The 27,113-nt window shown below is 37.7% G+C and overlaps 1 protein-coding gene and 1 long non-coding RNA gene across 2 annotated transcripts; one reads left to right on the forward strand and one right to left on the reverse strand.

Moving 5' to 3' along the window:
- Positions 1 to 2,422: 2,422 nt before the first annotated feature.
- Positions 2,423 to 2,851, forward strand: LOC125179067. The gene is made up of 2 exons (XR_007157137.1): positions 2,423 to 2,614; positions 2,817 to 2,851. It is a non-coding gene; the product is annotated as an uncharacterized LOC125179067 (long non-coding RNA).
- Positions 2,852 to 19,526: 16,675 nt separating this feature from the next.
- LOC108670946 (facilitated trehalose transporter Tret1-like) lies at positions 19,527 to 26,019 on the reverse strand. Its single transcript, XM_047884195.1, has 8 exons — positions 25,860 to 26,019; positions 25,326 to 25,472; positions 23,788 to 23,994; positions 22,575 to 22,774; positions 22,125 to 22,275; positions 20,806 to 20,949; positions 20,288 to 20,391; positions 19,527 to 19,709 (listed from the first exon to the last, which is right to left on the reverse strand). The coding sequence occupies exons 1-8, from the start codon at positions 26,017 to 26,019 to the stop codon at positions 19,542 to 19,544; spliced, it is 1,281 nt and encodes a 426-aa protein (XP_047740151.1). The 3' UTR covers positions 19,527 to 19,541.
- Positions 26,020 to 27,113: the final 1,094 nt, after the last annotated feature.

A 27,113-nucleotide genomic window follows, 5' to 3' on the forward strand; every position in this document is an offset into this window, starting at 1 on the left:
TATGGAAAAAATGCACTATTGTGCTCGCCATGTCCGTCTGTCTGTCTGTCCGTCCGTCCGTGACTTCAAGTTTTCGTAGACGAGAAAATGCGCTCTCTGTCACTCACTGCGTAATGAGTTATATTTTTCTAAGTAACGCTCGCCTAGCCATCAAGTTTTGTTACCTTGCAAATTATAAGCAGCCACTTACTTATACTGGCTGCCACAAGTCGTCTCATGTGCACGCTTTAAGGCAGTGGTTCCCAAACTTTCTCTGCCTGGCGTCCCCTTTGGCTCCCCAGTGAATCTCTAGCGCCCCCCCACTCCGACAGACAAATATAAAAACAAAAGCTTCTTTCTTGATATTTAGTATGCTACAATTTTAAAAGAGAAAGGTTAAAGCAAACACAAATGTGTATTTCACAAATAGAGCCACATTTAGTAAACCAATAAATTTTTTTTTTCAGTTTTAACTGTTTCAGCACTAGAAATTTAAGACGGCTCGGACAAATTTATGGCCGGACTCGTGGTTGGACTAGCAGCCGGTCTCACGGCCAATCTCCAAATTCAGTGACCAAGGAATATCTCCCAAATAAATGAACGCAGCTCGATAAAACTTGGATCAAGTATTCATTAGGTCCTAACGGTGATCCTTAGCTCGTGAAAAAATTTTAAATTTCACCTTCATTCGGAAGTTATATGGTGATACGGGCCGAAATTCGCAGTGATCAAAGAATTTCTTCCCAACTCCTGAACAGATTCGAACGAAATTTTGAATATAAATTTTTATCTACCAAACGGTGATTTTTAGCTCGTGAAAATTTATTTGATTCGGAGTCATGTTCTACACGTGTTGTGTACAAATCGTCAAACAAACGTACGAACTTCTGACTTCGACTTCGTGGACTGCCGCCCCCCACCTGCCACTTTTTCCTCCCCCCCTAGATTTTTTCACCGCCCACAGATGGGCGATATCGCCCACTTTGATAACCACTGCTCTAAGGGAAGCTGCATTGTTGGAGCATTTGTTAACCATCACGGAAATTGTTGCTTGGGGATAGCGTAAAATTGAATGTGTTTATTTACATTTTCTAACAATGACTTATTACGTAGGGTGCTGCTGAACGAGAGCAGATTTTTGCGTGCACTAGCTGTTAGAAAAAACGGTCCCACCGGTATCCTAGTGGCCGGTCGCCCCTTGAAAATAAACTGTTTCGCCGTTTTTATCAGATGTTTTACGGATTTCTGGTGTTAAATTGGAAAAAAATGTGAAACGGTGTTTCTTTTCACGTGCCTACTGGCCACTGAAATGCCGGTAATACCGTTAACGGTCGTTTTTCTAACAGTGTGCATTCGTTTATTCTGAGAGCATTGATTTGCTGCGCAGGGTGAAGCGCCTGAGGGAGAGCGGGATCCTGAATATGCTCGAGAAGAAGGGAATGAGAAACGCAATGAGGTGCTTGTCCGCCACCAACGAGGTGGAGTCGCTTCGACCGCTCGCGTTGAAGGACTTCTATGGCGTCTTTCTGCTCTACTTCGGTGGTGAGCAATCAATGTAAACAATTCTTAAGGCTATAAATGTTTAAGCCTATAATGCATTCGCCTTGACAGGCTTTTATGCATGGCATGCTGGCAAGATAAATATTAAAAGTTGAGTGCAAAGGCAGATAACAAGACGTTAATAATTGTTAAAAACCTTTTTGATGTTTGATTTACACGATTTGTCGTGAACACTAAGATTGTTATGAAATTAATTTGCCTACCTAACAAATCAAACAATGGAACTTTGCCGCATCTGCATGAGTAAAAGTGTTCCTCATCAGCTGACCCTAGATGCATGAAAAATTATTAACAGTTTGCATCTGTAAGGAATTTTTCTGAAAACTTATCCTTGCTCTCAGGTCTTTTTGTATCTCGTGTATTGATTACTGCAGGGGATATTTTTTTATCCCCGGCAGGCTTGGGCTTGGCTACAATATCGTTTATCGTTGAATTAAGCTTCCGCAGCTGGATGAAAGACTAAACCCAGCAGGCATCTGACGTTGAAACAACGTTGATTATTGGTTGATTTCATGTTGAAATGTTGAACAACCAAAATTAAACGTCATATCAACGTCGAAATTTGACCAACACTGAAAGGGACGTAAAACAACCTTATGTCAACGTTGAAATAACGCCGATATTGGTACGTTGAATGTTTACTAATTTTTAAACGTTGAATCAATGTTGATTTCAGGACTGACACTCTACTGCCATTGTCTGACGCACTCTCCTTCCATTACCTGACACATTCTCCTGCCATTATCTGAAGCACTAATAAATTATTATCTGAAGAACTTATCTGTCACAATTAGGCCCAATGTCTCACCATTAATCGGAACTCCAACCTTCCATTTTACTCACATTGGTTGATAGACGCTGTAGCTGCGCTATACGTCTGTCTTTTGTTTGTCCAGGTTCACGCTGGCGACGAGTAGGATGCGTTGCATTCGACCTGTCTCTTTTTAATGATCAGCGTTGAGGGCGACTGCAATCTCGTGTCGCGTGAATTTTGGAACATTATTTAGTAATTTTATCGATCCTATGGTTGTTAGATTACCGTAGCAGTGACCTTCCTTTTCTCTTTGAGTGGCGGGTAAGCCTTGAGAGCAAATGATGTCTGTACGAAATGTCGATACTCTTTGCTTGGATTTGTATTAGATAGTTTGGCACAATTTCCACCGTGTTGAAATGCATAGGATAATTGCTGATGTACACCCCGTAATTTTCTCATTTTGTGGCAGAGCGTAGGTTGATAAGAACATTATGCTACTTCGTGTATTTAATGCTTATTCCAGGTGGACGTGGGCACCAGACTTACCTTCTCTCTTATGGTTACGAGAACTTCCAATGAGACACCTTGAATTTCCAATGCACTGGAGGAAGTGAAGAGCCCAAGCTTTATACGAGTGAAAACCGATACTTCATGTAGTAAAGTGGTTCACGCTGGCCGGGAAATACACCTGGAGACCAATGCTTCTACTGCGAAGTTAGGCGTTCATCGCGCTTCTGGTAGTTTGTTCGTGCATTTTCGCATTGTGTTTCAATGGTGTATGACAAGTGGATTAGGGTTAGTGTTTCTTGCAGATTTTAACAAGGTCTCATTATTGTATGCTGNGGAAGGAGTGGGAATTTCGGAAATCCGACAAGAAGGTTTGGTAGAAAAAATATGCGTACGTCTCTGTGCCAATTTTCATGAGATTCTAACGGTTGAGCTCCTGGGAAAAACGGCTCGAGTGAAAACTTTGACCTCAAACCCCCCTGTACGTGATTATACAGCAGCAGCATATCAAAAGTGGAGAGTATAAGTTTAGCGTCCGCTTCGCTGGCTGTAGGCACACAGAAAGTGAGCCGCTCCTGCCGAATCAAAAGTGGAGAGTATAAGTTTAGCGTCCGCTTCGCTGGCTGTAGGCACACAGAAAGTGAGCCGCTCCTGCCGAAACATGTGAAGAAAATAGGAGAAAATTTCACGACATTCACTTCGACTATTGCATGTACCCGAATAATATGATTAATTGTGTTTTCGAAGCTTGAGAATATACCGCAAGAAAAGTAATATATTATAAACTATATATTCCATACTGCAATAGATAAAATATCCGTTATCGGAACATTTTTAAATTTTCGCCTGTTTCTGTGGCTCAGAAAAGCGAGCAGGTTGAAATTTTGTCGCTGGAAATTCATATATGTATAATAAATACAATAAAGCATTGCAAATCATGTTACTTTACTTTCGACCATCGTTCGCCCTAACAATAGATCAATGTACATAGAATTCATAAGGCAATGACAATATTAATAAGGCAATAAGGCCTTAGACCATAAGGGCCTTAGACAATATTAATAAGCTCTTAGACAATATTATTAAGGCAATGAAGAGGGATTTCAACACATGTCCCTCTCAGGATAATACAGTCTCAATAGATAATATGAGGCAATGCAGCGCATCCTCGACTGTCTAAATACGGCAGAATTCACTTCATGCCTCAGTCGTTGTTAGCTGAATGTTGTTCCCGTGTAATGTCATAATACTGGCAACTTCAGCATTCTTCCAGTTTAATTAATTCAAAATTGAGTCTTTCAATACTTATTCTGATAACAAAATAATTGAATAATAATTGAATAATTATTTTCAATAATCATTCTGTTTTGTTCTATATCTATCATCTTTTAACGAACGCGACATCGGATTTTCATTCATAATGTAAATATTACAAGTAAACCGCGAAAGCTTGATAGTCACTCGTAAAACTAGTAACTCGGGACACAATTAGTGCAGCAATATTGAGAAATTTGGGGAATTGTTCCAGATCATTTTAGATTAAGCGTTATCTGAGGATCGGGTTCGTTGACTAAGGTAGTGAGGGATAAGTAAGACACGTCTGTCCAGATAACATATCTTATAAACGAGGTGGTATTATGTGAGAGTTACAATAGATATATATGCGAGTGCCGGCCGGTTAGGCCGGAGCAAAAAACGCGACGCGTTACATCGCTGAGCGCTTATCAACTACTGCGGGGGGCTTTACTTAAAGGTTGCTAGCCCTTATATAGGCTTCGCTTCCGCCCACCGGATTATTGTCCTCGTGACACATGTGCTGTATGGCAAGGTCTCAGTGACACCGTGAACTCTATAGCTAAATAGGTCTGCTGGTAAACACTTGAGGACTTGTTTACACAACCATCTCTCGGACAGAACTGCGTATCATTTAATCGAAAGATGGAAATACTTCTTTAAAAGTTGTATTTTGATCCCATTTCAACTGTAAATATGAAAAATGGTCGTTTTGGAGCAGAATATGAATTGTTTTTACATCCACTGGAGTAATCCAAAATATGCTCTGTGCGACTTTAGCTGCTCTCTCTGAACTCAGCCAATTTTATCATTAGCAGCGAGGGCACGGGTGCCAAGGAAGAGAAAGGAGTTCGATAACAAGAATTATCGCTGAAGAAATACCTACCGAAATACTAAAATAAGAGATAATGGCTGTTGAAGATAAGCCATAAAAGTTGGTGAAGGTATCATATGTATTAAATAAACTGTGAAAATTCTCTTCATTTAGATATGTTTTTTTCGCGTGGTTGACGTCGTAATAATGCTACGCAACTATCGCAAGGTTTTTAATCATGCTGTGAATTAAAGAGAATAATTATGCAAGTCATGGGAAGCACCGTTCAGGAATGGGAACCAGAAACGTTGGACGTGAAAAATTTCCATGCATTTCGCTACTCTGAACTCTCTTAGTTTACCGAGTTTACAGCCTCCCAATCGTAAAAATGCGTCTTACTAGGAATTAGTGAAATAGTTTTTCTGTGCTTAGGTTCCAACTAATTTGTTGCATATCTTTCCAGCTGACTAGAAACTGAACAAAATTCACTCCCACGTCATTCAGTCTTCTGAATCTCTAACACAGTACTTGTGGAAATTTACCGTGCCAGAAATTAGTTCAAGACACATCTGTCTCAATCATCACGCACAACTTCCAAGGCATAAAACTGTCACATCACGTCAGAACATAGTCCTAGCAATCCTACGAAACACCTGCAGATTCGTCATCCTTCATCCTCACCCAAAATACAAATTGAAAAGGGTATTTTAAATCACCACCCTACCATTCACCACTAATTTATCCTACCATTGAACACCCGAAAAAAGTACAAACCCGATCACTTGGAGTTTTAACCAATGCTCACTGGTCAGACTTCATTCCCTTTTAATCACTCCACGAACAATACAATGTAAACACCTTTAACACGTTCTTTCAGTGACACGCCCTCAACATCCGGAGCAAAATGCTGATATTCGACCTGATCAACCTTCTCACTTGTCTAATCAATCAACTCACTTTTCCACCAGACATTATTATTTATTCACTAACGATACCAACGGTTCAAAAGTTCCAAGATAATATCATGGATGCAACACCACCCTCTTTATTGATAAATAACCCACAGGGTGAAATAATTTCTAGGTTTGGGAGAACTATCGAGTTGAATTGAAAAAGTTATGAATACTAATTCTATTTAAGAAACAGCTAAACTGATACTCGTGAAATTATAAGACTTTTTGCCGATTGAAAGTAAAAAAATTTCAGGGTTTGGAAGAATTTTAAATTTAAATTGAAAAAGTTTACTGCTTCTATTCAAAAAGTGAATAAATTTCTAGGCTTGGGAGAATTTTAATGTTGAATATAAAAAGTTATTAATACTAATTTTGTTTAAGAAAAGGCTGAACTGCCAGTCGTGAAATTTGAACTGCATTTTAGCAGTATCAAAGTGAATAAATTTCTAGGTTTGAGAGTATTTTCAAGATGAAGTAAAAAGTTTTTATTTCTAATGCAATTTTTGAATCGGTTGAACCGACACGCGACATTCTAGAAGCATTTTGCCGTTTTAAGGGGAGCGTCGTGGCCAAAAATCGAAAATTTTGAATTAACCGTTTTTAAAAATCCGGAAATTGCGCATCTAAAGAGCCCAAAGTCGTGTTTGCGCGTTCATTTGTTCGTTCACGACATCCATCGAAGCGCAAGTAAAACCCATAACTTTAATGTTCACAAATTAAGTTTTTTGGTTCTCCTTGAAAAGTTCGAATTTTCCTCTTAAAAGTTCGAATTCTCATCTCCTCCTATGATTTCAACCTACAGCATTGAGAGATTTACTATTCGATTCGTAATAAAAATTTCTAGCTATCATCCAGCCACTTTATTGATTTCTTTGTAGTTTGGATTAAATATTGAAGAAACGGAGGGAAGGAGGTTCAAAAATTGAAAAAATATAAAAATATCGCGCCACCCAAAAAATGTGAATTTAGAAAAAGTGACCGGATGTACGCTAAATTTACGACTTTACAAGTGACTTAACTAATGGAATGATATGTCTCTCGATTTTGTAGCACGTTAAATGAATGAGGAGATAGAATATTACACGAAGAATTAAGTCTCAGATTTTTATTTAACAAATGAGCACGAAGTTTTAAAACGATCCGTCCGTAAATAAGAAAGTTTTTTATTGGCCAACACGCTTCCGTTACTGACACTAGTGACATTTTAAAAGCATTCTTGCCGCTTTAAATGAATCAATTTCTATTTTTGGGTGAATTTTCAGTTGAATTAAAAAGTTATTTATTTTTAATTAGCATTTTTCAATATCAGTTTTTCTGACGAGTGTCAATATAACTGATCGTTGTGTCAATATTCTGACAATCGTGATACATAAACGGCATTTTGAAGCCATATAATGAGTATATTTTTATTTTTGGGAGAATTTTTCACTTCGAATTTACCCTACATTAAAAAGTCTGGTTGCGAAGAAAAATGATCCAACCCCACATGTATTTATTATTATTAGGCATACATAGCAATCATAGAATTTTTTCGGGTATTTTTTGAAATACAATGTTTTTTTTTTCAAAAATGTTTGTTTCTTTCAAATTGACATAATTATGCTTCCTAGTTAATAGCTGGCAATACATGCCAGGCAATTATTCTGCATTAAGTAATAGAGCGCTCAGGTTTTAAAGCAACAGGGTTCTCGTTCTCTACAAAATATTAATATGATTAATAATATATTAATTTTACTCCTGCTTATGAGCGGGTTCAACTCCATTTACATGGGTTTAATCGTTTTAAAATAAAACAGTTAACCGATAACTGCCTCAAATAAACTTAGATCTCCACTATAATCGAAAAATTTGTTAATTTTTCACTTGCGCAAGATGTGCAAGCTGTTATTTTTAGATGCGCAAGCTGTTATTTTTAGATGCGCAAGCTGTTATTTTTAGATGCGCAAGCTGTTATTTTTAGATGCGCAAGCTGTTATTTTTAGATGCGCAAGCTGTTATTTCATGCATGTAAATCTAGTCGTTATGTGGCTTCTAAAATATGACAATTAACTGGTAACTTTTGAAAATGGAAGTAGATCTCCACCATGATCGAAATATAATTTACATATACACTTGCACAGAAGCCGTAATTATTTCAGTAATGTGGTTTTAATCGTTTTTAAATTAAACTATTGACTATGTAACTAGGTTTACTTTGATCTCCGCCAAATTCAATAGAATACTGAAATGTTATCCAATATGAGAAATCTAATGTTCATTACAGGCTTTTTGCGAGTAAATATATAGTCATCACCTGATTTACTTCGGAATGCAATGATACGGCTACAATCAAGAATTTTTTGCCATAATATCGTCTCTCAACCTGGCGGAATACATTCTTCTATCCTATGAGAGTAGGCTAGGAGAATCGAATTTAGGAAAATAACAAAAATTTATGGAGTTGTGTCTCTAAGAATTGGCTGAGTGACAGTGACTGGGGTTACGAAATAACAGTCTACACTGTTATTTGTGCGAGTGTGTCAGTAAATTAGTTGATATTTTGTGACCGATTTAATTTATTTTTGAGCAGTTTGTATTTGAATATCATTTGTTAGCTAAAGTAAGAAAACAACGGTAATGTAAATTACAAGCGGTAACCCAAATAGTTATTGCATAATACGAGTGGAAGTCAAAATTCCGCGGTTTTTATACGGTAAATGTGGCCAATTTTCCATCCTGGCTGCTGATCAGCGGGCAACATCAATTTTTCCGCGTCGGGAGTGATTGGCTGGCTAATGTACCAATCCTTCACCGCAGATGTCCTGATTAGCCACCCTGATTGAGATCCAGCAATCCATGGCTGACGGAGCGGTCCAACACAGGAATTTCATATTTTTTTAGCGTATTTTCTCATTAATTGAAAAAATGCACTATTGTGCTCGTCATGTCTGTCTGTCTGTCTGTCTGTCTGTCTGTCTGTCTGTCTGTCTGTCTGTCTGTCTGTCAGTCTGTCTGTCTGTCAGTCTGTCCGTCCGTCCGTGACCACGTTTTCGTCGACGAGAAAATGCGCTCTCGGTCACTCACTGCAGTGAGTACTGATTTACATTTTTGTTTTATACAGAATTCAGCACATATACGCATGCTTTATATAATTCGCAATTGCAATTGGGCAAATTTTTATCTTTTGATCGGGACTGACTTAATTTATTTTTTTTAACAAGAGAAAAATTGGCTAAACAAGCAGCAGAAATGAAGGCAATTTTGAATTTGAGTTAAACATATAGTGAATTGACTATATTGGATTTAATCCTGATTGACTGAACATCATGAACACGTCACTATTGGAAATAATGAATTAATCCCTTACAAAAGAGTGCTGAAAACAGTAGGAAACTACTTGGAACTAATTTCCGTCCTTCAACTATCTTCTCTCTTCATACAGGAGACGCCGACGCTGCAGCTATAGGTATTTTTGCACTCAAAAGTCCTTTTAAACTCTTCATTTCATATTCAATTTTACCGTAGGAATAGATAAGAGATTCTCCAGTGCAAATAAATACAAATTTTGAAGCTGAAATTTTATCAGGAAAGTTAACATCATACACTATTTCATCAACAATGTGACAAACCGGCATATGATTTTCGTGTGACCGGTCGCGTCACCTCAACCGTTCGGTTGGTCTAATAGCCATTCCTTCCAATGACCGAAGGTTATTATGATAATAATAGCGGTTTCAGCGTTTCGTAGGCCGTAGGCCCGTCGCCAACTTAAAATTGCTGGACGTTCACAGCTTTGATTGAGGCCACCCCATTCACAGAAACCACTGGACCACCACTGTATCCATTGTAACCACTGCTCCACCCTGCCCTTGTAGCCACTGGGCCACCCTGCCCTTAAAGCCACTGTCTTTGAAACATGCTTCCAAATTGGTTTACTAAGCAAAGCTTTAGGCACAATCACCACAGCTGAGTTTAATGTTTATAAAGATAGACGGCAAATAGACTAATGACTAATTGGACGCTTAAGAAAATAGTAATCAGTAAGACGAGACAAGAGATGAATACTCAATTTACAAACCGGACACGAATAAAGAACTTAATCGGTTGCGTATGGAGAAAGCCAGAGCTGGGGGTTCGCGAGATAAAGCACGTAATTCTACAAACAGAAATCTAGGAATGAATACCTAGCCACGACAAACCAATTATCTGTTCAGTAATTTCATTGCATTTGAGAATAAATATTAATTTCAACACTATCATGCTCAACTTGTCTTGGCATTAATTGGCATTAATTTCCTATAAGAGATGAACACGCACGCAGGTCGGGATCAAGCAGCTTAATTAACTGACGTAGAAAATTTTCAACCTACTCTACTATATTACAGACATCTATAATTTTGTTGGAAATTTTTGCGTGACCATTCTCTTGAGATTGTAATGCCCTTTCTTAAATGCAGTCATATTTCTAGCGGATAAAACCCGTCAAGCATTTTTATGGTAAATATTTGTGAATATGTAACTGGGACGTAAAAATAACGTTTTCAGATAGTCACAACATGCCTAACGCTTGGCAGTCGAAAGTCGGTACTCAAAGAGCCGTATTGTTAGCAGGCTTCGCTTGGAGCGGGGACTACGTTTTCGTAATAACCTATATGCCGCAAGCATACACATTTGCGAATATAATGCAGTATCCCATCAAATTGCGCTCTAACGTCTGCACAAAAGTGGAATGTTTGCGTCCCAGGACTGATCAGTGACGGCTCCATTTATAATGCATTACTATTCTGAAGAAGGAATGCAAATGGCATAGCTCACGATATGAAATGCAGTGTGCGCTAAAATTCTAGGGACTTACCGCTTAGTGATTCATGATTTCCATTATAAACTTGACCGGTTTACTATGCTACCATTATTCAAGGTATCGAAAATTAGAAATTTGAATTCTGTTGAAAAGACTTAAAGCATAGGATTATTCGTGCAGTAAATTCCATTTGAACTTGTGTGATGTTTCCCATGAAAACACCGAATGACGACGTCTTGTTCTTTCACTTTATGTTGAGAAATTGAATGAATTTCTCAGAACTTGGGACAGGATTGATATAGTGTAGACATCACATTTTAAGCTAAGTTTACCACGTGTCAATGCGGCTGTATAAAGAAAAATACAACCGATCTGACAGCAATTGCAGGCAGAGCGATTCTCCAGCAGCGTGTTGACCACGCCGTTCCTTTCGTGTTTGATTAATGCTAGATAACTTAAAGATTTGAATAGCTCTGCCAACTTAAAGATATCTTAAAGTTTGCGATTCGATCTACGTCCGCTGCGGCGTTTTAATTGGGATGAAAAAGACGATCTGAAGGTCGTACTTCTCGACTGCTAGGAACCAAGTAAAGTAAAACCTGTACTGTTAGAGTACACTTAAATAAGTTTGACTGAAGACAAGCAGTGACGACTAGTCTGAAAACTAGTCTTTGAGATGAGTCGTAAACCCAAATCTTTAGGGGCTGTAAAAGAGAATCATTTGGGCACCTATTATTTAGTAAAATATTAAGTCATAATAGAGTCGGGAAAAATGAAAGTTGATCTAAACGTGGCTGCAGATAAGTAACAGGTTCAAACGCTGTGAAGAGAAATGGAAACCGGCACATTTGAGCAAAGGTTAACAATACTTAAAAATTTTTTTTAGCGCTTTTGGACCTTTTTACTTAAAAACGCAATCTTCATTTTAATAATGCAAGTTCAACAATTCATGAATATTATCTACTTCAAATTTTGGACAATTTTTTCTATATAGTTCTTTTGAAATTTTCACGTGCCTTCGATGCTGATATATAGAACCAACGTTCGTTAAGGGAGTATCCCATCCTCGACCAAGTTATATAGCGTCGGGAAGTTCAGAACGTTTGATCTCGCCTTCAACTCTCTCTCGTTTGGTGTCAAGATTGATGGAAAATAACTAACCGCGTCGATTTTAATTGGATCTTGTGCCATCGGAAACTCGAATCGGCCACTGATCGGAACGTGGGCATCATAAAAATTTAAAGTTGTCAATATTGTTGGACAAAAATTTGTTTTCATAAAATCTCTACTGTTCCGAAATTATGTGAAGTACTGTGGGTTGAAATTGGAAGTTCGCCGGATCAATTTGTAGGATAAAGGTATGAAAATGATAAATAAATTAATATATTTTTCCCCACAAAGACCAGATCTGCTAATAAATTTTACATTTTAAGGAAAAAAATATTCCTTCACGAAAAACGGTTGCAGGCAGGGAAAAATTAAAACAACTTCAGACGCGTCTACAAATACCTGCTTGATAATTGATCTTTTATCAATAAATGCCATTAGGATACAGAAATAAACACAGGAACTTGAGGTATGAGTAGGGGAGCGACTCATAATGGGGAGCTGGGTTTCGAGCCGGGGAGTGCCTCAGCAGGGAGCTGAAGTATGAGCAGAGGGACTATTCAATAAATAAGCAAACAAAATTTTCGATTCCCCCAAACATTTAATGAATAAATATAATAATAAACAAATTATTGATACGTAAATACAGATTAATTGATTAATTAAGCGTGTATTCCCTAACAACGTCAGCGCAACTTCACGTCGAACTCTCGTGCTGTCACTTGCAATCCGGCCGAGGGAAGGAGGGGAAGTCCAGAGAGGAAAAGGGGAAGTCCAGTTGATTAGGTCCTGCCATTGTAGTGAGTTAAAGAATTTGTACTCATTTTTAGAAATGATCCCAACGATAATAAACTTGATGTGCATTATATACATGTACGTGAAGTTATACAGAGATCTATTCTCCACACATTGTGAAAAGAATGAAATATGGATAATGTTTTAGCAATGATACCGAGATCGCTTCTGCACACAGTGTGAACGGAATGCATTGTGTTCAAGTTCTTGCAAAAGTTCTGATGAAAATTAAAATTTCTGCACCATGAATCCATTAAAATGTTTCTCCTGCATTAGATCGATGTTAGCTTCTATTGGTCAAGAGTAGGCGCTATATAGCAATACATCTAGAGTGGTGAAAAATGATTGTCACTCATGAGTGGTTAAGTCAACATTGCTTTTGTCATCATGCATATCCGTATAAACGACGAACAGAAGTTTGATAAGCAAGAAAAAGTGACTGTAGCAGTTAATATAATAAAAACAAATGTACTCTCATTCGAAATTATTATGATGAATTTTATTTTATAATATGGAAATTTTAGGCTTGATATAACTTCACCACTGTTTTCTGACATTTGTCTTTACCCTAATTTCTCCAAGTTCATCTCGTGAACTTAATCATACCTAACAAAAATGGTAGACTTGATCACCAAATTTTTTTAGAGATGATCAAATTTCCAAAAATTCAAAACCGTTTTTTTTTCATTTTTACTACCGTGCCATTGCGCAAAGAGGATACGTTCTCCACCAAAAATGTATCTTTCGGCTATCAAACTTCCCAAAATTCGAACAAACAAGCTAGACATGGAAACGTTTGAGGAAAATACGCTGAAATGTAAAATCTCTATCCCCCGAGGTCGTGTGGTCTCGCGGCATACAGTAAGCGCTGTCACGCAATCAACCACGCCTATTTTGCTTTTAGAACTGACAGCTACGTTTTTGTATTTTCAAAATAATTTCTTTGGACTGTAGAAAATGGTTTCACAATGATTAACGCTCGTCTGATCACAATTTTATCATTTCGGGGAAGCAAGTTGATGCATCAAACTTGCTTTAAATTTAGTAATTTAATCAAGCGGACAAGAAAAATCAGATTTGAATTGTTCGTTTGAAAAAGGATTTATTCTAAAGTTTTATTTGTTTTTGTTTTTCCGAGTACATGAATGGCAATTTTAGGGCATTACTTTATTAGCCTAAATAGGTCGCACAGACTTTACTTCTAACTTTTTATACACCATATACTAAATACACTTACCCACATTTGTTAGAAATTCAATTGAATGGAAATCCGCTAACCCAGAACCCATAAAAAAAGTCATGGCTTCTTCTTGATCTTGGGAATTTCTCAACCTTATTGCTTATTTCCGTGTTGGAAACATTTTAGTGGTATACGCTCAACAGTTTGGGCGAACGTTTACGCTCAACAGTTTAGGCGAACGGTTAGTGGTGCCTACAATTAAGCAGAAATGAAGAGAAGACATGCAACTCGTATTCACTTCTCCTGCAATTCGCTAACGCGAATTCAAACCCAATATATCACCATAGACGCATCGATTAGCATAGTTTGTGCTCGCATAATCCTCTCGATTTATTGGTGTTTTACTGTCGAGTGTTCGCAGAAGTGCCAACCAATCGTTACGCCATTTGAAATCCGTTGTAAGTTTTTATTTATGGCAGACGATATCGTTAGGATCAACGTTCCCAAGTTGGCCAATCGATGCCATTTTTACACTCTTCAAAAAGTGAAAACTCTACTGAGTAAAAGTAAAACTTTAATGAGTAAAAAAACTTTAAGTAAAACTCCAGTTAAAGGCTTACGGAAAACTGAAGTGAAGCCAGGGCAGATCTATTCTGAGCATGTACTATTATACAAGTATTATTATACAAGTATAATTATACAATTATTATCATACAAGTATTACAAGAGGTCCAATAGAGACAGAAACTCGGTAATAAATTGTGTGGCACATGTGTGCATGGGCTATTTGTGTTTGTTTAATACAAGAATACTTATCAATAATTGAATCAGTAATTTTACTTTGGAAGCTAGAGTGGACTGGAAAGGAAAAATGATTCCTGACGATGCAACAGATTGAAAAAATATAACTCAGTACTCACTGCAGTGAGTGACAGAGAGCGCATTTTCTCGTCGACGAAAACTTGAGGTCACGGACGGACAGACGGACATGGCGAGCACAATAGTGCATTTTTTTCATAAATGAGAAAATGCGCTAAAAATAGCATTAATAGCATTAACAGCAGAATTAATATTAAGAATGAACCTGTACTCTAACCTGAGTGGTCCACCAACACGGTGATATTTTAGTTAATAATAGTAAAGTAACAAAGCAAAAGGCAAAGGTAAGTTATTATTTAGCGCATTTTCTCATTTATGGAGAAAATGCCCTATTGTGCTCGTCATGTCCGTCTGTCCGTCTGTCCGTGACTTCACGTTTTCGTCGATTTTGAGAAAATGCGCTCTTTGTCACTCACTGCAGTGAGTACTGAGTTATATTTTTATTTTAAGGTATTCTGTGAGATTAGTGTACCCGGAACATGTTTTGAACGATGTGTTGGATCAATTATTTTCTGAATAAAATAGAGTCAAATTCAATCAAGTCAATGACCGAGAATATATCGCAAACTTGTCGATGTGGCCGAAAAGCAACGAAACAAAAATATTAATCAAGCTGTCAGAGCGTGAAATTTAATTTACTTAACGCAATACCACTGACGTATAAAACTGATGCCTCAGTCTCAACTAACATGAACCGAATTGAATACGGTCGATAACGAAATAAAAATACTATAGCGGCCTAAATGAACTAACAAATAAAACGATTGTCTTCAAAAATATTGGTTTTCGATTCACATAGCATAACTCTTTCAATAAAAAATCTTAGCGGCGTGAGTTGAAAGTGAAAATTGCTTTATTGAAGAATATCATAGTAGGTTTAGTTTAAGGTGAAAGAGTAATTTTCAGTAAAAATTATTCTCTTATTGATCATTGGAACTTGGCGAATTCAAATTTTTTTAGGATTTAAAAGTTCAAATAGCAGGAATTTAGCTACACTAATTTTTTGTAATATTATGATTTTTAAACGTAATAACGACTACCTAAAGTAACGTTTAAGCGACGGTATCCATAATACTCTGCTAACTACAAGAACTTTCACCTCCCGTCGTTCTTGAAAATTTGCAACTGCGTTTTTTCCGAGTGACTGTGCATTTAATCGGACGAATACACTCCTTATTTTGAAGAAGTATAACACTCGAAGGCGTATCAATGAAGATCACGCTCATTCTCCCCATCGGCAGCCAACATGAGGTAAACTATCACACGGCGTTATCGGTTGCCTAAGAATTATATAGAAGAATAGAAAATTCCGGGGAGTGAAAATAATTAAGGAGATCAAAGTTGGTTTATTGAAAGTGAATTCAGTATTCCTCGAAGTGAACATATTTGTGCTTACGGAGGTGAACGACAAATAAGTGACGTCTGATAGTCTTGTGCAGTGAACTAAGCTCTAAAAATTTGAATACACGAATCAAAGGATGCCACGTAAAGATTTAACAGCTTCGTGCAGTTAACAATATTTTAATTTTATATCTGATTAAACAATGATTAATTTGTTTCAGGATTTAATAGCGTTTTTCAATAATTCTGACATAATTTTGGAAGATACCACTAATGTTCGTTTGATTTGAGTTTTCTATCTATTACTGACCATTCTTCAATCTATGACCGCGTATACGTGTAAGACTAACTAATATAAAAAGAAACTATTTACGTTTAATTATTTTTCTTCAAAACTTGATCCCTGTTTTAAGTTCTAATAAACCTGAGAAGCAAAAACATATCATTTTATTCTTTGAAAACTTCCAAACATTAAGTTTATCTTACATAAAGTGTAACATTTGTATAATTATACAATTCCGTATTGATCATAAGTCTATCTTGCATAAATTAAAAATTAGTATAGGTTGGCAGAATTTCTTCTTTCAAGCAGGTTTCATTGAAGACCAGAGAATTTGCCAGTTCAAACTAAAAATAATGTTCGATATATTGAAAAAACTAATAAGAAAATTGCGAATAAAACAAATTCTCTGGTCTTCAATGAAACCTGCTTGAAATTAAAAATTGTGTATAATTTTAAAATTCCGTATTGATCAGGTACCAGTGGTGCTGCACTGGCCGGTGCGGGCGCTGAAGCTGCAGTTGTGGCACCGGTTGGGAGTGCCGGCGCACCAACAGCGGCTACTGGTGCGTGATACGGAGCTGCTAGACGACCTCACGCTCACCGAGCAAGGAGTGCGCAATGGTACGCCGGTGCACTTGGTGCTTAATCTTTGCACCGGAGAGTGATGCAGCTTACGCCGTTGCATTTGGTGCTTAATCTATGCACTGGAGAGTGATGCTGCTGCACCAGTGCGAACCCCACAGAGACGTATCTCTGATGTGTTGAATTTGGATTTTTGATGATTTTTTGAATGTTTATAATAACTCCTTTTTATTAACAGCAAAAAGAATTTGGCATGGAAATTTATGACTTATTCAGTTATATTTTACCTTAGAAACCACATCAAACGCTTTTCAAACTCGACCGTTTCACAGTCAAGTAACCAATAGTGCTACTTTCTGGCAACTTTGTCTCCACGTTGTCAAACTTTGCATCGTTTCAAGATTTTAATGTGCATTGTTTAAGCAACTTTGTAAACATTAGATGTTTTCTTTATGGACCTAAATTATTATCTTCTGTTGAAATATTTTCATATTGATTTCTTCAATAAAACTACATTTGCACTATACTTTTTCATTTAAACATAGTATCGAACTCGTCAGAAAATTATTAATTTCCAGTTTCTGAAATTACAGTATTACGAAAAAGACAATTTTAGTAGTGTGCATGACATCTCAGTCATGTACGTAATTGATTCTATAAAGAAAATGACATTCTTTTTCGTAGAAAATGTAATAATGTTGATGTAAATTCTTATTAATAATTAATGTATAAACGGAGAAAACTTAACCATTAGAGAAAATATGGCGATGCCGTGTATTAAAAATATTTCTTAGTGACTATTTAAAGAGTGCATTGGAAATGATATACAGGATAGTCAAGGCAAACTACTGTAGTCACTTTTCCGTACAAGTCGGACTATGAAATGACATGGAAGGCCTCGTGGGTACATAAATTGAATTACTCGGTTAGTTAACAGAGCGTTGTTCAGAGCGGGCTGGAGAGACAGGCCTGGTGACTTGATTTAACTTGCCGCTAAAGAACTAAGTGGTAAATTATCATTGACGACAGGAGAGGTAGGCGTGGTGACTACACTTGTCTTGTCGTTGTAAGAACTAACTCACAAATCATCATTGAGGACAGGAGAGGTAGGTCTGGTGACTACACGTGACTTGTTGTTGCAAGAACTAACTCACAAATCATCATTGAGTACAGGAGAGGTAGGCCTGGTGACTACACTTGACTTGTTGTTGCAAGAACTAACTAACAAATCATCATTGAGGACAGGAGAGGTAGGCCTGGTGACTACACTTGACTTGTTGTTGCAAGAACTAACTAACAAATCATTATTGAGGACAGGAGAGGTAGGTCTGGTGACTACACTTGACTTGTTGTTGCAAGAACTAACTCACAAATCATCATTGAGGACAGGAGAGGTAGGCGTGGTGACTACACTTGACTTGTCGTTATAAGAACTAACTCACAAATCATCATTGAGGACAGGAGAGGCAGGCGTGGTGACTACACTTGACTTGTTACTGTAAAAATTAATGCAATCAAATGAGTTAATTTATTATTGTTTTAAGCTGGAATGTGAGAGTTATATAAAATGTAAAGAGCAAAATACGCACGTGGGCTTTTATAGAAAAAAAAAGACGATAAGGAAATGTATAAATAAAAGTGAAAATGTTAGAAGCTGGAATGGACTAGGCCAACGTTTTCAGATCGATACATGATGTAATAAATATGTGTTTTAATCAACTGTTTATTCTGGCATTATGTCATGTATGATTACTTCTCATGTTCTTCTATTGCGAATCAAAAAAAAAAAAAAAAAATTTCCAGATGGAGTGCCACGGGCATACGAGCTTTTAAAAAGTTATTGCTCAGGGCCTACACTTTCAAAAACGGTTAAGAGATCGTAAGTTCATCAGCCAATCATTGACGGCCTTTCAAGCAAAATCCACCAATCATAGACAAGAAAATAGAGCGTAAGTACTTACGTTCACTTAGCGAGTTTTGAAAGTATGGCCCCAGTATCACTGCTTTGAAGATGACTCAGAGTTACATGTTTTAAAAAGGCAAACATTTAGTGGTGAAAACGGGCACATTTCATTATATTGATGATATAACTTATTAGACTATGAAGCTATAAATTCAGAATCTTACTACATATCATACCTTATACACACAGAAATCGAAATAGGCATGAGCGACCAGCGTCACACCAATCTCAACATAAGTTCCCGGCCTCCGCAACGCGAGAACTCTCGTGCCAATAATATTATTAAAAAAAGATAACATAGAATAATAACATTTTTTTTTATTTCGAATTCGAGAATTTTGCTCAAACGGTTAAAGGAATATTAAGAACCTTTAAGAGTAAAACTCCAGTAATTAATAGCTAGTATTTATGAAAACTTGTTTGTTATTGTTCCGACGCAGACTTATAATATGAATTATTTTCAGCGCTTATTTTGTAACTAGTGCTATAGTTTGTCACCAATACTTCTTCATTCAGCGCCTCTGCATCTAAGCCAACTCTATCTCTCATGAATTTCGACGTTTCATCAAGTGCTGTAACGATTTTTAACATACAATATTTCGCCAATATTATATAAATTCATTATAAAATACCACAATTTTTCTGTAATGATAAAAGTGTGATTTTTCCGTGTATAGTCTTGCCATTTACTTCACAGTGCACCATACTGCGATGCAGTGCCATGTTCGTCGTCAAAGAGGGAAGTTCTCGTGCATCGTCTTGCCATTTACTTCACAGTGCACCATACTGAGATGCAGTGCCATGTTCGTCATCAAAGAGGGAAGTTATCTCGTGCATCGTCCTGCCCTTGGTTTCGACGACGAGGGTAGCGGAGAAGATCAGCGCCAGCACACAGAAAGTCGAGTACAGAAAGTACACGCCGTGCATTCCTATGGCTGCCTGCACATGGTAATGTTATTTCGTCACTAAATTTATTCAATGAATATATTATTCAATGTGGAGCGCGGGATCCTCGATCATACGCCTTGGCATTAGTTTGAATTTGATGGATTATTTTATTTATCTGGAATGAGAGGGATTTTTATGTTTAGCTGGAATAAGAGGTTTTATTATATATAGCTGGAATGACAGGGATTATTATATATAGCTTGAATAATAGGGATTATTATAGTTAACTGGAATAAGAGGGATTATTATATATAGCTGGAATAAGAGGGGTTATTATATTTAGCTGGAATGAGAGGGGTTATTATATATAGCTGGAATGAGAGGGGTTATTATATAAGGAATGACAAGTTACTCACAAGGAGGGCATGGCTCGTGAGGAGCTCTAGGAATGACAAGTTACTCACAAGGAGGGTATGGCTTGTGAGGAGCGTAAGGAATGAGAAGCTACTCACAAGGATGGCATGGTGCGTAAGGAATGAGGGGTTACTCACAAAGAGGGCATGTTTCGTTAGGAATGACAAGTTACTCACAAGGAAGGCATGGTTAGTGAATAATGGCAAGTTACTCACAAGCAGGGCATGGTTCGTGAGTAGTGTGAGGAATGACAGACCCCACAGGACGCTCACGGACAGACCGGACGCCAGACCCTGATATTCACCACACATCATCTCGGCTGAGGAGAGTTAGATAGTTCACACTTAATAAACTACATTACAATGCATAAGGTAATTTAGACTTTCACTACTCGACCATTGTAGAATCTATGAGAATTTATGTTATCTGATCGTAGAAACTTTATTTGGCTCGTAGAAAAGAAAGAAAAAATATTTACTTCATGATCAGTTTGGTTGCAGTTCATTTTTGCAAACAAAAAATGCAAATTTCTTTGACCGGAGCAGCCATCCAATTCGGTAACTGCTCAGGTAACATCAAATTGGTAACAGTTCAAATTTGTATTAATCAGTCATTCATTTTTGTCCATGGCCTCTCCTTAACTATATCTTCAGCTACCGTCATATTCTCAATCTACCCTCAATTACCAATTAAATAATTGTTTATTCTGCTCAGCTCAGAATTACTGTCTTACACATCAGCACGAAGGTTATACCACCGAAGCCAAGACCGAAGGCGAACATGTATATGGTCAACGTGGTGATCGGTAGCCACCAGAGTGTGGTTGTGGTGTAGCAGAGGTCGAGGTGTAGCAGGTAGAAATACACTCCTACACTTCCTGTAATACAGACCGGCAATTAATACAAAATACAGACCGACACTTAATACAAAACACCCTGAAACTTCCTGGAATACAGACCGCTACTTAATACAAAACTCTCCTACACTTCCTGCAATACAGACTGGCACTTAATACAAAACTCTCCTTCACTTCCTGCCATACAGACCGGCACTTAATACAAAACTCTCCTTCACTTCCTGCCATACAGACCGGCACTTAATACAAAACTCTCCTACACTTCCTGCCATACAGACCGGTACTTAATTCAAAACTCTCCTTCACTTCCTGTCATACAGACCGGCACTTAATACAAAACTCTCCTACACTTTCTGGAATACAGACCGGCACTTAATACAAAACTCTCCTACACTTCCTGCCATACAGACCGGCACTTAATACAAAACTCTCCTACACTTCCTGCCATACAGACCGGCTCTAAATACAAAACTCTCCTACACTTCCTGCAATGCAGACCGGCATTTAATACAAAACACCCCGAAATTTCCAGCAATACACTTTAATCGTTCAAGTTTCATTGTCCTAGTATACCACAAAACTTAATGTTAATAATCTGATTCCTGATTTTTTGAACAATAATAAAAATACAAACCGCTCGGATTGGATGGGATGAAATTATGCAGCAAAGAGCATCATGGAAACGGTAATTTCAACATAACTATAAAGGACGAAGAAAACACGTTTAGTATCATTTTGTAAGTCATCTACTGGTATTTCCAATGAAATCAACATACTACGAATAATATTAGTACGTGGAAAAATAAATTCGCATCCCCAATTTTTGACATTAATACGAAATTACCCTGAGATTCCTAGTTCCTTCAATCCCATTGCCTCATCCATCAGCATTACTCTCACACACGATGAATTATGCACATTCTCACCATGCCTTACTCATGTCTTTACTCACCAAGGCAAGGCGCCATGATGGCAGCCGAGATTACAAGGAGCGTCACCGACGCCTCACTCACCAAGGCAAGGCGCCATGATGGCAGCCGAGATTACAAAGAGCGATACCGACGCCTCACTCACCAAGGCAAGGCGCCATGATGGCAGCCGAGATTACAAGGAGCGTCACCGACGCCTCACTCACCAAGGCAAGGCGCCATGATGGCAGCCGAGATCACAATGAGCGTCACCGACGCCTCACTCACCAAGGCAAGGCGCCATGATGGCAGCCGAGATAACAAGTAGCGTTTTCCTGCCAACTTTATCCACCATTACGGTGACTGCCACTCCTGATACCAAAACTGCCGCAACCACCAAGTTTCTACTCAAATTCAACGATAAACCCGTCAAAGATTCCTGCAATTAATAGAGAAATTGTATCTTTTTGTATTCCTGTATTGAAAAAGTTCATTCTGTTTTGGTTCGCACACAAGGTCTACGGGAATGAAGCTAGACACAAGAAAAAAAAATAGCATTCCATGGACTTGTAAATTAAGATGAACATCATCGTGATCATCGTGGCTAGTAACTGAAATGACAGTTTTGATAAGTATTTAAATATGGACAAGCATTTCAAGTTCAGTTTTTGAAAAAAAAGGGTTAAATGGAGCAGTCTGAACCATATGAAGCAAAGACTTTTCAATTAAGTTGCTTACCTCAAACATAATGTCGATGTAAGATTGGACCATTTCGCACCCAGTCAGTTTATAGAACAGTGCCACGAGAAGAACGATCATCAACGGCTTGTAAACTCTTGGTTTCTTCAAATCAGACATCATTCTTTTCTTGCCTGTTGAATTCTTTTCAAGCGATGACTTAATCCCTTTCAGCTCTTCATCGATATTGAAATGCGGGCCTGCAAACAACCTCCATGTCTTGCACATATTTTTGTTATTATAATGAGATGGAAAATAAATGTAATCTCGTTGAGTCAAAGCAACTAAGTACAGATATATGCAGAAAAATTTATCTTCCTACTTTCTCCTAATTCATTTCTTAGTATAATAAAATTCAAATCCGCTGTCTAGAAAATCAATAACGTTGACCTAATCATTTTTCGCCCAGTTATCTATATTATACACGAACAGGAATGAGCATTTTGAAAATGAAATACCTCTAAAATGCTGCAGCATTGCATTCGCTTCTCGTTTCTATTCTTCATGATCATTTGTCGCCTATCCCTAACAAAATTTAGATACGGGATCGACTCTGAAATAGGTTCCGCCTACGCACGTAATCAGGAGCTCAGGGCCTATACTTTCAAAAAAAGTTAAGAGATCGTAAGTTCATCAGCCAGTCATTGACGGACTTTCAAGCAAAATCCACCAATCATAGACAAGAAAATAGAGCGTAAGTACTTACGTTCACTTAGCGAGTTTTGAAAGTATGGCCCATGTTCGGTATGATTCGGCTCAACCAACTCTTTTCATACTCTTAGGCGACTATAAAATCGGAAAGAAGATTCTGTCCAGAAGCTGATTTCGATCGGGAGACCAAGCTAACCCAGAAAAACTTTAGGCCGAGTGCAGCGAGTCTTCGGCCGAAGCCCAGACGGTACCCGAATTTGTCAGAACAGTTACTCATAAAAAAGGATCCTTTTACATAAAATAAAATACCTCTGAAAGTCGAAACCCAGGTGATACCCGAATTTGTCAGAAATATTACCCAAGAAAAAAATTCACATACATAAAATAAAATACCTCTGAATGTCGAAACCCAGGCGATACCCGAATTTGTCAGAAATATTACCCATGAAAAAGAATCATTTTACATAAAATAAAATACCTCTGAAAGTCGAAACCCAGGTGATACCAGAATTTGTCAGAAATATTACCCATGAAAAAGGATCCACATACATAAAATAAATACCTCGGAAATGCTGCAGTGCTGCCCTTGCTTCTCTCTCTCTGTTCTTCATGAGCAGGAACACGGGAGACTCGTGGCAAAAGAAGGTAAGCAGGGCACCCACCACCCCGGGGCAGGCGCACATCAGTGCCAGGTACCTCAGGGGGGTCCAGCCTCCCGCCATTATCGCCAGAAAGATCCCCACATTCAACATCAGCTCGTAGAAGCTCGCTTTAATGCAAATATAAATTGAATCTTACTGAATATGATCAGAATACAAGGATTGAAATGTGTTTTGGTCAGTTATTGATGAAAACATGCGTTTGATTGTCTTCGATTGACTTGTCTTCCTTTAGGAAGTGATGTGAAATTGGGCATATCAATCACAAAATAAATTAAAGGGCTGCTCTTCAAAAGAAATACATACATGTTTTTGGCCATGAGATGCAGACATTCATGTACTCAGCAAACTATGTACATTTAATGAAAAATTCATTATTTAAAATTCTAGCTCCCTACATATATTGTCATTGCACAATGTTTTACTTAAATAGGGAAGCAACATCGATTGGCTCTATCTGAGCTGAAATTAAATTACTCTTAATTAAAAATAATGCCGATTGAAATGATGTCTACTGCATAATGTCCATTGAGACAACTAAATAACTCGGTCTGAACAATCAAGTAAAAGACGCAAGAAGTTAGAAGTTCCGTTATCGAACCCGGTGGAAGTCTAGTAGCTACTTCAAACTATCGTCAGTCATGAAAAGATCCGGTCAAATGACACGAGTTTAGATCTATGAACAAGGCACGAAAAGGAAAAGAATCGGCGACAGGCCACATCAGGCCTACATTTCAGCGCCGACATCATTATGTTATGTTATGTTAAGTTGAAAACATGAATGAATACCTTACACCACAGACACCAACTTTATTTTTATCTAAAGTATAATAATTGGCTGAAAATTTTGCCATGAATATATAAGCCTGACGGGTCTCTCAGTCGATGGACATCCACATAACGGGTGTTGACATATCATTAAATAACACATAATAACACACCATAAAACGATTTCTTCATATTTTGAACGTATCGTATCCAAATGTATTCAATAGCAACAACATTAACGACATTACTGTAGTATGTCATAAATGTGTACCGGGTCTCATATGCGCCTAAAAATATAAATGAACTCTCATACATCACAGTTCTAAATACTAGCTCGGGTGATGAAGCCTCATGTCCACAATGCGTAATATCAGATCCTGATTCATTGCCTATTTGTGGGTTTTAGTTCCTTACAAAAATACTGAAAAGTACTCACATATATTAGTTTTAGTTTAAAAATACTGAAAAGTACTCACATTTATTAGTTTTAGTTCTTTATAAAAATACTGAAAAGTACTCACATTTATTAGTTTTAGTTTAAAAATACTGAAAAGTACTCACATTTATTAGTTTTAGTTTAAAAATACAGGAAAGTACTCACATTTATTAGTTTTTGTTCCTTATAAAAATACCGAAAAGTAGTTTTAGTTTAAAAATACAGAAAAGTACTCACACATCGCCCCCCTGACGTCACAGAACGCCACCTCCCCCACGTACGTCACGGCAGCAGCGTTCGCCACCCCGACCACCAAACCTGTCAGGAAACGACCTGCCACCGCCATAGCGTAGTTGTAACCCAAACCTGTTGCAGTGGTCGTTAAATGTCGGGTTAAATTAGGTTTTTAAAACTTTGGGGTTATTTGGGTGATTGAGCATGACAATTAAAAGAAAAATGAAAAATATTAAATGAAATATGGAGACAAACTGCAGTTTAGAAATTGACAAGGGAGAATAGAAAATGATAGAAAAGGATATAAGTCAACAAGAAAAACCAGGTAGAAAGATTCAGCGATATGCGAATCTTGTGATTCTTTCATGGTTCAAACAGTGGAATAATTTTTGTATCAACGCTTTCGTGACTGAAAGTTGAAGTTGAAGACATCTTGGTCCCAAACCACTAGGTACGAATAGCATTTACCATGGTAAATTTATCCGAGTTTAAATGTTTAATCACCCTCTCCGAGCCATGTCCCAGCAGGACGTTCACCTGTCATGAGCCAGCCCAGCAGGGAAGGAACGCATGTTGCTAGGAGAACTCCTCGTCTCCCAGCGGTGTTCATAATGGGTCCGCTGGCAAGACCTCCCAGCAGCCCTCCAACAGACAGCATGGCTACATACACCGACACTTGCCACTGGCTCAGTGGCATGATATATTCGATATTTAGTGAAACATTCACATACATTTCTTCAATGATCTTATCAGATTTTAGGTTGTCAGTAAAAGAGACCGCGCGAGTTGAAGGTCTCTCAGGATCAGTTGTGTTTAAGTTTTGTGTTTGCTGTGATGCAGAAGATGTGCTTGTTGCTTTACTTAATTGTGCAATAGCCGATGAGTTGAAGCCTATGGCGACTCCGCTACTCAGCGCTGCAACTGAAACTATGGTAAAGAAATAATTTGGTTAATCCACAATCAATAAATAGAATGACTTTTATTATTATCTAATTTTTAGAATGAATAACTTTACTGCAAGTTCAATTAAGAATTCGAAGTAACTTATTTCAAAATTTTCCCTGCTGTCTTGAGTCTTGAATTTTTTTTCCAACCGAAAAAGAAGAACTAGAATGATATAAAGTATTAACTTAGCACTTCAATATTATACTTTTGCCTCAAGAAGTTCAAGTAACATGATCAAGTAATACCACATGAAGTTTCCAATGAAAGCTATGTAATGTCAATTTATAAGGACTTGTGATGTCGATTGAAAGGACTCAATCAATAATTAAGTTCGATTGCTCATTCAATAATGATATAAATGAATGATAAATATTTCCAGACTGTAAATTCACCTGCTAGGGCAGCAAAAATCTGCGTCCGGTAGGTAGGGATCTGTCCACTACCGTCTGGTCTCTGGTCGCAGCGCATGGCTCGTCAAGACTAGAGTGCAACTGGTGGACGAATGGAATACTTCACCAGTTGGTTGATAGACAGAATTTGCTAAATACAGTCATAAATTTTGTTAATCAAGTTCAACAAATTGGTTTACAGTCTATGACAGTCCTAACGGGACGAGTCGCGCACGCTTTATCGTCTGTTCCAGATACCGCAAGTTGTTTTTCAATACCTGTACAGTCCCACCCGTTTCAGTAGTTGGGTAACATTCCAAAATTCGGTTAACAGTCAATAAAAGTGCTACTGCAACGCTGTAGCAGTAGGCTAACAGTCCAAGAAGACACTTCGTTTGCACGGCTATTCGCTTTTTTTCAAGGGATAACTAAACTTCATTTTCATTTTTTCAATAAT

This window comes from Hyalella azteca, unplaced genomic scaffold (genome assembly GCF_000764305.2).
Source record: "Hyalella azteca isolate HAZT.00-mixed unplaced genomic scaffold, Hazt_2.0.2 contig14817, whole genome shotgun sequence".
Taxonomy (NCBI): domain Eukaryota; kingdom Metazoa; phylum Arthropoda; class Malacostraca; order Amphipoda; family Hyalellidae; genus Hyalella; species Hyalella azteca.

Bases quoted from the DNA above. Each gene is read 5' to 3' on its own strand.
- LOC108670946 (XM_047884195.1), bottom strand. From the start codon at position 26,019: ATGCCACTGAGCCAGTGGCAAGTGTCGGTGTATGTAGCCATGCTGTCT. The intron at 23,995-25,325 runs GTGAGTACTTTT...TTTGCATTAAAG, and splicing joins TGACGTCAGGGGGGCGATGT to CGAGCTTCTACGAGCTGATG. The intron at 22,775-23,787 runs GTATTTATTTTA...GGTTGTTTGCAG, and splicing joins AGCACTGCAGCATTTCCGAG to GCCCGCATTTCAATATCGAT.